Source organism: Cyprinus carpio, chromosome A15 (assembly GCF_018340385.1).
Source record: "Cyprinus carpio isolate SPL01 chromosome A15, ASM1834038v1, whole genome shotgun sequence".
In the NCBI taxonomy this organism is placed as follows: domain Eukaryota; kingdom Metazoa; phylum Chordata; class Actinopteri; order Cypriniformes; family Cyprinidae; genus Cyprinus; species Cyprinus carpio.
In genome coordinates this window covers 27,518,464-27,529,588 of record NC_056586.1, presented here as the reverse complement: position 1 = coordinate 27,529,588, position 11,125 = coordinate 27,518,464, and the positions used below count along the sequence as shown (strand labels likewise).

The window sequence follows — 11,125 nt, the reverse complement described above, 5'->3', positions numbered from 1 at the left end:
GTTTCTGCCAAACCCTTGTCTCCGTCTTTGCCCAGCCAACAATATCCTCTGCCTTCTTTCCTCTGTACTCGCCCAAACGCTCCAACTCTCTCGCCGTATCGGCTGAAATAAAACAAGGAACTTTCCCCCCTCCACTGCAGTTTCTGAGGCCCTCTTTATACTCCTCCTTCTCTTCATACTGCCCAATCCACGATATCGCCCCCGTTCATCTATACCCTCACCTGCGATCAATAAAACAACTGATTTTCCTTCCCGGAGTTCCCGGTGTTTGAGAATTATGGTCCGGGCGGAACCAATCTCCGTCATTTTTTAGTTCCGCCCTTACAAAGTCACTCCGTGACATAAGGCCAGTTGGAGCTAAACTTTTCAGGGCATTGGCCCTCCAGGATCTAGTTTGGAGACCCCTGTCCAACAGAGTTGATACTTTTTGATCATTACAAATAATCATGTAAAATTATTTTTCTTAGAATAGGAGATATGCTGGTCCTACGCAATACATACTTATCAGTAGTTAAGTATGTGGTCTTGAAGAGGATCCTCCATTTTTTTCTCTCATATGGACTCCGGTCTTGACTTGGACTACGAAAAACTTTTGGGACTTGGAACTTGACTTGGACTCGAACCTATAGTGGGAAAACTCAGTCTTGCCTCGGTCTCGACTAGTCCTGGACTTGCAACTTGAACTTGGACTCGACAAAGCTGGACTTGACTACAGCTCTAGCACATGGTGTTTTGTAAGGCAGACAGAAAGCTTGACTAGTTACGTGTTGAAGTAAACACATTATGGTGGCATAAAAAGTGACAGCTGCAGAGGTCAAAAGGTCCAAAATGTGAGAGTAACATAAATTATGAACTGCTTTTTGTGTTATGTTTGTTATAAGTAAAGTTTAATGCAACAGTTGGACCTATTACAACGATTGCAGTTCAATTTCAGGTGTTTCATCATAACCAAATAACGATTTGAGCCTGAACTGTCAGATGTCCAGAGGGTGTCGCAAAGAACTTCATTTGGTTAGCACCTACCATTCCCTGTCATAAGAGAATCCAGCCATCACATGGAACTAAGGGAAACCATGCAGGTCACAAAGGAGGAACAAAAAACTTGAAATTTAAATCAAATCAGCTATTCCAACATAGCCTTTCTGGGTGTGAAAAGAAGATCATGGGAAGAAACTGATTTGCCCTGCAAATGTTCGGGAGGAGACATTTTCAGCTTGTGTTGTTTACGTGTACTAATTTGTACTAAATTGTAACGTGAGTAATTTGTTAGCATCCACTTATTATGTGTGTGTGGGTCTCTGTTGTTTTCTAATTATTGTTGGTTTTCTATTTTAATTTTTATATAGGATATAAAGGAACTAAATGTCACAGTCTTCAGCTGGTGTGCCTTAGATGCCACTAAGAAGGACACTACTGTATCTTTTGTGTGAGAACATGGATTTGTTGTGTGTTTTGTTGGTGCCATGTGAGCTCCGTCTGCTATTATCTGACCGCCGCCCATCTAGTTACCTCATTTATTGTTTCAGTGGTTCCACCTGTGTCTCTCTCGTTTACCCTCCGCTCGTTTTGTCTCTCTATTTTATTCTCCTTGTGCCTGGCTTGTCCTGTGCTGGTTTGTTAGTTTGTCATTATGTATGAGTACCCATGTTGCTACCTTTTGGTGCTGCTTCTGGCCTGATCCTGCCTTGTGCGTGTTGTGTGCCTTGTTTCTGGCCTGCCTGCCTGTTTTTCCCCTGCTGGGTAGTTTTTGTTTTGTTTTTATACATCTGTCATTTGTCTTCTGGTCAGACCATTCAGTATTTTAATATCTGCATGCTAAATTCTGCTTGATCTTTTTTCTTCTTCTGTGTGTGTGTTCTGAATTGATTTGAATTGGTCCAGAAAATTGTGAAAAACGACAAGCTAGGCCCAAATAGATTTTGTAGTCCATTAGCTTTGACTGAAGTGAAATATGCTTTTTTGAGATTTCAGTATTTTTTTGCCGATTCAAATAAAATGGGGAGTTGGTCTTGCTTGCCCAGAAAAAGCTGTGCCCGGGGGGCCATTTGCAAATATGTCCCTGTGTGAACTAAAGGAAATTTTTAAGTTAATATGTTTGGTAGGTCTCTATAGCCTTATCCAGATGGGATTAGTTTTACAATGGAGGAGGTGGGGTTGAGCAATTAATACTAGAGCTTCTGAGATGTGCCATCTCAGTGGACCTAACTGATATATAAGAACACAATATTATAAACATATTTTAAGCAACGTATATGCACAGGAAGCAATGTGGAATTCACAGTGATGACGGAGGTGACGGACGGCGGTGCATAAATGAAGTCACCCCTCCCACTTCCTGGTAGTAAGATATTTTTTTATCCTGTGTGAATTGGCCATAATATACAGAAAATCCAGTGGTAAAATTATTGCATCTACCAATCTAACCCTTGTAAAACTAATCTTGTCCAAATGGTGCTTACTTAAGTCAAACCATCTTACTTAGAAGTAATAGGCTATTTTTTCTGTCCTGTTGTTGAAACCTGGATTGCAAGCACAGTGCAGTTCAGCACAACTAGCCGACAGAACAATTACAATCATGATTCTGTGTACACTGGATGTAGCGCTGCAAATCTCCAACAGTAAACTGATGCCCTGTTTTCTACCTTCTGATGCTCATGCTACTGTACTTATAACATGAAGAAATGGATTCTGCACTAATGAGAGGAACTTTTTGAGTTCTGAAAAGTTACAGATGTTTTTATATCACAATGACCTCTGATGTGAATTGATTTCTCAATTCATGAACCCTTTAAGGCCTAAAAATCATTACACAGCATGTTACACAGCAAAATAAATACTTACTCAGTTTCTGAGGAGGAAATAATACTTTAGTTTCTTCCTGATAACTTTAACTTAACAGTTGCCATGATGACGAAAGCAGATATTTATGTTTTTTTTTTTCATTCTTTTTCACATTGCACCTCAGTGAGCCAAAATCCTCAGTGAGTATTTTTTTTTTTTCGACCATTATTCAACTTGAAATGATTTCTATGATTTCAAAAGCTGCCCCAAAATATGTTATTGACTGACCTCTGTGTCTTTTTTTTTATATTACATTAAGGGTTATGAATATGAGGCTGTTTACACCAACATGTCAGATCTCAACATTATATTAATCAGATTGTATGCTTTCAAATGTAATCACTTTTTGAGTCTGTAACTTGTATTAACTGATTTATTAATGTTGTTGTCTCTGTTCTAACTCTGCCATCTAGCAATTTATTAATCAATTTCATTATCCTAATCAATATCATACTGCATATTTTACAGTAAGTTTGTAAAATATGCAGTAAATGTAGCATCGTTTTTGGGGAAAAAAATGAACATGCATGAACAGAATTGTGATTAAACCAAATATTTATAGAAATAATAATCTTTATAACAATGATTGTGAAAGGAAACAAGTATAACCCCAATCAGGCACAACAGCAGGTCCAGAATGAATGATTAGCAGTGTTACTGTCTTGACTGGTTAGGCACGATGAGAAGAAGCTGATCTAAATGCAACTCTTTCACTTTATTTATCAAACAACACCATACACTGAACTAAGCAGACCGAGGACAAAAAGTAAAAAGGCTAATGAGAACAAAACTAGAGCTGAAACAACTAATCGATTTAATCGATTAAAATCGATTATTAAAATTGTTGTCAACTAATTTAGTAATCGATTCGTTGCTAAATAATTTTTTATTTGCCGTAAGCGGCTCATTTCGTGCATATTTTAAATCTGCGGTGACCAAAGTGTGGCAGTAATGAGCCACCGGAGGTTTTACTCAGCCAGTACAGCAGGAGAAGTAGCGACTAGCCAATAGCTGGCCTCGTTTTATGTCACGTGCTTCCCGCACAGCGTCTCTCTGCACTCTGCAGCATTCAGCGTGATGGGTGAGGCAGGCGGCAGTGGAGTAAGCTCGAGAAAGAAAAAGAAAAAAAAGCGGAAGATAAAACATAATCGGACTGAAGTCATCCAAAATGTGGGAGCACTTTACTTTGAGCCTTCAAAAAAGAAGAGTAACCTGTAAACTGCGGCAGGAAACATATCCTCTAAAAAGAGATCAAGCCTAACTGTTAAGCCCTGAACATTTGGACATGTTTACCTTTTTGCTCTGCAATGCAAAGTTTTTCTCAAATAATGAGTGAATAGTGTTCTGCATCATTTCCCACAGGTAGTCGAATTCCTGTCAGTTCAGGCATAAGCGGTTTTGTTAACATTTTATCGCTTTATTACATTTTTGAATTTTGCACTGTTATAAGGACCACTACATATTTAAATCCGATGAAAATCACAGTGTGCAGACTTTTATTTGTGCAGATTCTGCAGTACAATGTTGTTTGCAAATGTTTAGTCGTAAAAGCTGATAACATTGCTTTTTAACAATTAACATTTAAAGCTTTGTCGTTTACCAGTTCATAATTCAGTCTTGCAGCCTAATTATGACTGATTAAGAGAGGTTAATGTTTAAATGTATTTGAAATGCACTTTTTTTCTAAGTATTCACTGCCCCTTTTCACACAGCAGGTTTTTTGTGTGTGTCCAATTTTTTTTCTGGACAACCTTCTGATGGATTTTACTTTAAATTTTATTTAAAATGTGAGTTCCATTCAGGTTTCATGCCATTGGCACTTTATTCGAAGGATTGTTTACAGTTTCACAGCATAAGCTATAAAGCTGTTTCCCAGGTATAAGCTGTGTGTTTACAGGAAAAAAAAAATAATAAAATGCAATTTACTGCAATTTTATTCTGTTTTATTCTTATTCTTCGTGAAAATATGTTCTGAAAGATTCCTTAATAAGCTTTGTTCAGGATGTTAAACTAATTTAGGAGCCCTAAGGATTGCCATGGTGAAAACATTATTTGAAATCTTCTTGTGAAATTTGCTAGAGTATGTATGGGTCAGGTGTTTTTGATTGCAGAGGAGTTCGACAAAGGATAACTAACACATAATAAAACACAACTCCAGGTATGTTTTTGATGAGGATATGACAATGCAAAATGGTTAAAATCTCTAAAAAGTCTATGTTTAATGATAAAGACCCTTTGTTAATAATTTACTTGGGGGAAATAACTGGGCAAAACTCTAAAATATAAGTACATAAACCGATTCATCGATTAATCGTAAAAATAATCGACGAATTAATCGATTATCAAAATAATCGTTAGTTGCAGCCCTAAACAAAACTAGAAACAGGTGTGCAACATAATCAGGAATGACAACAAATGGGTATCAGGAACAAATGAAACATGAGAATCTTAAAGTTTTGTACTTTGTTTTTAAATTTACCAATTGTATATTATAAAGACCTCTCTTGTCAGAGTCACAGATTATGTCTTTCCTTTCAGTAAATACTTTATTTGAGTGTGGTGTCATGACACAAGTGCATTGTGATGAACTCTGACACTAAATAAGACCAAGGAGACATCTTTCATTTTGCTGGGTATTGGCCTTACACCAACAAACGGGCTGACCTTCATAAAAAAAAAAGAAGAAGACATCTTTCTTCTTGCTGGGTGTGGGCCTCACACCAACAAACAGGCTGACCTTCATAAAAAAAAAAAAAAAAAAAAAAAAAAAGTGAGATATCTTTCATCTTGCTGGGTGTGGGCCTCACACCAACAAATGGGCTGACCTTCATAAAAAAAAAAAAAAAAAAAAAAAAAGTGAGATATCTTTCATCTTGCTGGGTGTGGGCCTCGCGCCAACAAATGGGCTGACCTTCTTTAAAAAAAAAAAAAAAAAAAATTATTTTCTCTTCTCTTTCACTTCTCTTATTTTTTACTTTTCCCTTCTTGGTAACAGGTTATTTCAACAATCCTCTACAGAGGACTACTGAAGAGGTAAGAATGAAAAACTGAAGGATGTTAAAGTATGCAAGTGTGTTAAAGTGCTTAAGAAGAAGACTGAAGGGGGTGAGAGAGAAAGAGAGAGAGAGAATAAATTACTCTGGAAAGCTACAGTATCCACCTTTTTCCAAAAGAGTGTGTTTTAAATTTGTTAAGAAGAATATGGTTTAGTGTACTTGTGTTTTAAATTATTGGTGTAATTATTTTTTAGTGATTTTCTGTTAAAAATGTATTTTCAAATATTTGTATGTTAAGCAAATAATAATTATCTGTCAGTTTGATTGAATGGGCTGTGCATTGTGCAATGTGGTGTTTATCCACCGGGAAAATAATACAAAGCTTGATTTTTAATGTGACCTTGTTCATATATATATGACAACCTTTCATTCTGGTAGCCGTGTTCTGTTCTGTTAATATGAAAAGACAACAGTGTCGTCTGCTCTTCCATTCTTCTCCGCAAATCCTCTCTTCTTTATCCCGGTTTTTCAAACTTTGCTTAAAAACATATCTGGCTCCTCCTTTTCACTTCTTATATCTGCAATGTTTACTGTAACAACAATGTTTCCAGACTGAAAAGTTTTGATTAATGCAACGTTACATAATATAGACTTATTACTGTACAGTATGCTCATATATAAAATAATGGTGCTGAAAGACTCATTTGAGCTTTTGGGGTTATTCATGGTCTGCTGATTAATACCTTTACACTTTTAAAGTTTTCTTTTGATGTTCAGTGGTTGAGTGAGAAGAATAATGTCACATTATTGTATGCTGTTTTTACAAATTATTATTACTGAATATTTGAAGTGAAACTTTAAACAAGTTTGTCAGTTGCTGACTGCTTACATGTTAACAGAAGTTACTCCTATAATTTGCAAAAAGCGTCAGGAAAAAGGTGGATAGCCTAAGTGATAAACTGATAAAATATGCTTAATAGAATGCTGTAGTTTTTAACCACATTAACTTTTAACTTTGGTTTTTGTTTATGTATTCACCCAGGAACATGAAACCATCACTTTTTTTACTTTTTCAAGGTAAAGTGTCTTTTTTCCTCTTTTAGGCATGCTCTGCTACAATAAAACATTTATATGCAATTAAATATATAATATAATAGAAATGCACTGGAAATCAAATACCACATTCCCAAAATTTTGCACACACACACACACACACACGGAAAACTTTACGCACACAGCAGTCAATAATTAATTACACCATACGTCTTATTGACACTAACAGGGTTTTTCATATTTTATTCAGGAATAGAATAAAAATTAATCTATAATACAAACAAAATATACTCATTATAATCAACATTTTGAAAGAAAAAGTTAAACTCACAAGCCAAGGTGCAGAAACATTGCACTTTTGCAATGTAAATGTGTGTTTGTGTGGAATTTTGAGGGCATGTTCCCTCAAAAGTGGTGGTGCTAAAGGACTAGAGACCAAGATGGAGGCTCTCTAAAATCTAAAACACCCAGGTCTCTAAAACACACAACACACAGATCACCTAGCTCTAAAACACGAAAAAAAGAGATTAAATAGTAATGTGGAAAAATCTCCAATTGCTTGGTTTCTTGGAGGTCTTCACATTAGCAAGATACATTTTGTTGAATTCATAGTGTGTATCCATCCGAAAAGTGTAAACAGATTCTACTTTAATTCCTTAATATCAAATTTACTGAATCACTTCAAAACCTTTTCATACTATTTCTCTCTTTATTTTATTTTAATTTTTATGCAAAGACCAAAATGCAACAATGACAAGATATAACCATCATGTAATAACAGCTAGCCGTACATCTTAACACTACATGTTTATAGCAGCCATAAAAAGCTGAATCTACTGACACTTATGCAAACTACTAAGTTTAGTGTGATTTGGTGCCCTACACTAACAGAAAGCAACAGAAAACAGGCAAATGAAAGGCTAAAAATACCAGCTGAAATGAACAAGCAGCCATTTATGACTTCAACTTTTGTCCCACAGGTATCCTGCTCTATGATGCTTTGGGATGGGAAGTGAGAATGCCGAAATACATCCACGGCCTCAAAGGTTCCTGTCTGGTCATACCATGTTCTTTCAGCTACACATCATATCCACCCAAAGACCCACGTAGAGTTGTGTGGTATCAGTGGGTCTCTAAAGGTTATCCTTTAGTTTATGATCCATGGCATCTAAATGATGTCATTGAGAAGTTGTTATTTAAAACTGATTTATATGGGGACCCATCAAATAGGGATTGCAGTCTGTTAATTAAAAACCTGCAACAGTCCCACCACGAAGAGAAATTATATGCTTGGATTGACCCTGAAAATGTTGGATGGCGCACCTACGCATTTTATGATGTCACCTCTACTATTCAAGTTGATGGTACGTAAATACTTTGTTCTTCAAAATTTGTTTGACTTCTTATCTAGTTAATATTATCTTCTTATCTAGCCTAATATTGACATTTCTGCTATTTAGCAAGTCCACAGCAGCCTAGCATCAGTGTTTCTGGAGGTGAAAGGATGGATGACACAATTACAGTAGAATGTTCAACTTTCCACACGTGTCCATACAGCAAACCAGACATCACTCTGAACGGTGTAGAAGGATCTGATCAAACAAAGGATGAACATATTAAAGACAGTCTGTGGAAAATCACTCTGACACGCACAGGTGTTGTAAAGGCAGAAAACTTAAATATTGAGTGTTCAGTAACACATTATGGAGGCATAACAGTGACAGTTACAAAAAACACAAGTGCACAATGTGAGTAAATACAAACATGAACTGATTTGTGTGCTATTAGCTATTCACGGTAAATGTCACATTGAGACCTATTACAAGATTTCAGTTCAATTTCAGGTGTTCATCATAACATAAGAATTGAGCCTGAACTGGCAGATGTCACAGAGGGTGTCGCAAAGAACTTTATTTGTAGTGTCTACCATTCCTGCCAGAAAGAGAATCCAGCCATCACATGGAACTATGAGAACATGCAGGTCACAAAGGGGAGCAAAACACTTTCTGGTTTAAATCGCATCACCTACTCCAACATAACCTTTCTGGGTGCAAAAGAAGATCATGGGAAGAAATTGATTTGCACTGCAAATTTTTCTGGAGGAAACATTACAACCTCTGTTGTTTTACATGTAAAATGTGAGTAAACCCAAATATGAACTGGTTTGTGTACTATCAGTTTAAACATCACAATTGGACCTATTACAAGATTTTAGAGTTCACTTTCAGGTGTTCATCATAACATAACGATTGAGCCTGAACTGGCAGATATCACAGAGGGCGTCGCAAAGAACTTCATTTGTAGCGTCTACCATTCCTGCCAGAATGAGAATCCAACCATCACATGGAACTATGAGAACATGCAGGTCTCAGAGTGGAACAAAACACTTTCTGGTTTAAATCAGGTCACCTACTCCAACATAACCTTTCTGGGTGCAAAAGTAGATCATGAGAAGAAACTGATATGTACGGCAAAATTTTCTGGAAGAGACATTATGGCATCTGTTGTCTTAAATGTGCAATGTGAGTGATTTATTTAACATATACTGTCTCTTCCATGTCTCATCATTCACGTTGTTTTTTATATTGATATTGTTCATTAATTTATTGATTTTTCCTGTAGCCCATACTTGCGTCATTGTTATGCCTTTTTTAGATCAGTTATGATATTATCAGTTGTGTGCTAATAATCATGATTAATCCTTTTATCCCTTTTCCATAATAAAACAGACCCAGTGCTCATTGGACTGGAGACTATTGGTCTTTACATCCTAATGCCATCACTTGTGTTCCTTCTGGTTTGTATACTTGCTGGAGTCATCATATACAAGAAGCGACAAAGGTAACTCTTTATGTTTCTTTAGGCCAGGCATTCCTAAACGTTTTTTTTGTCAGCTGAACAGGTACAGCTGAGGTAAAATATTTACCCTGTGAAATTTTAAGTTAATATTTAAATAATTTAACAACACATGTGCATGATCAACTTATTTTGCTATAATATGTATCATTTTGCACTTTTCTGCAACAAAATTTCATCTCATATGCAAATGTTTTATAGTGCTGCTGTTGAAAGCTTTCAGTCATAAAACTAAACAAAAAAGTCTTTGCATTGATTTTGTACAACTAGACTTGAAAGTGGATTCAGAAACCCATCAAATTGAATTTAATTAATATTGTTAGTGGTGGGTTGATTTGTATGTTTTTTTTTTTTTCGAGAGGATAGTGTGGTGGCTGTTGAATCAGTAAACTGTTATGTTTGCGTGCACTGGGAATCATATCTCAACTAAAGACCACATATTACTAATTTCACTACCAGAACACAAACAAACAAAAGAGGAAAAAAGTTAGTAAAGCTCACAGCATCACCTTCTGTTCTTACACATGTCATCTGTTCCCAGGTCAAAAGATGCAATGTCTGGAAACAAGCCTTTCTCCAAACCTCATATGCCATCACCAAAGAGGTACAGCACATTTGAACCCATTTAAGTGTACAATTTTAATAATAACAAGCAATGTTCCCTCTATTTTTTTTGTCTTGCTGAGCAAAACTTTTCTCTATTGGGCAAAAACATTCTTTATACCAGACCTGTACAGCACGCACGCAAAAAAAGTGTGTAACTTTTAACTTTAATGTGCTATTTGTATTTAATTTGACCCGTGACTAAATTATGTACATTTTAGATTACCTGAGAAAACTCTTTTTTTTTTTTTTTTTTTTTTTTTTTACGGTATATTAAACTGCCATTCAAAAGTTTCAATAATGTTTATTAAAGAAGTTTCTTATGCTCATCAAGGCTGTATCTATTTGATAAAAATACTGAATATTATTTCACAAAATAATATTATAAAATATTATTGCAATTTAAAATAAAAGTTTTCTGTTTTAATATACTTTAAAATATAATTTATTTCTATGAAGCAAAGTGATTTTCAGTATCATTACTCCAGTCTTCAGTGTCATGTTCCTTCACAAATCATTCTTATATGCTGATTTATAATCAATGTTGGAAACTGCTTAATATTTTTTGTGGACCTGTGATTTTTTTTAGGATTCTTTGATAAATAAAAAGTTAAAAAGAACAGTGTTTATTCAAAATAGAAATTTTGTGTTACAATATACACTACTAAAAAGTTTGGGGTCAGTATTTATTTTTTTTATTTTTTTTTTTTTTTTTTTTTTTAAAGGTTTTTTTATTAAACAAGAATGTGTTTAATGGATAAAAAGTGACAGTAAAG

The 11,125-nt window shown here is 35.4% G+C and overlaps 1 protein-coding gene across 1 annotated transcript; it reads left to right on the top strand.

Annotated features, from left to right (window-relative positions):
• The first annotated feature begins 5,849 nt into the window (after window positions 1-5,849).
• Window positions 5,850-10,442, top strand: LOC109101909 (sialoadhesin-like). The gene is made up of 8 exons (XM_042771635.1): window positions 5,850-5,874; window positions 6,880-6,914; window positions 7,871-8,254; window positions 8,351-8,638; window positions 8,735-9,028; window positions 9,119-9,412; window positions 9,620-9,731; window positions 10,288-10,442. Exons 2-8 carry the CDS (start codon window positions 6,884-6,886, stop codon window positions 10,373-10,375), a joined length of 1,491 nt encoding a protein of 496 aa, XP_042627569.1. The 5' UTR covers window positions 5,850-5,874; window positions 6,880-6,883; the 3' UTR covers window positions 10,376-10,442.
• The last annotated feature ends 683 nt before the right edge of the window (window positions 10,443-11,125 follow it).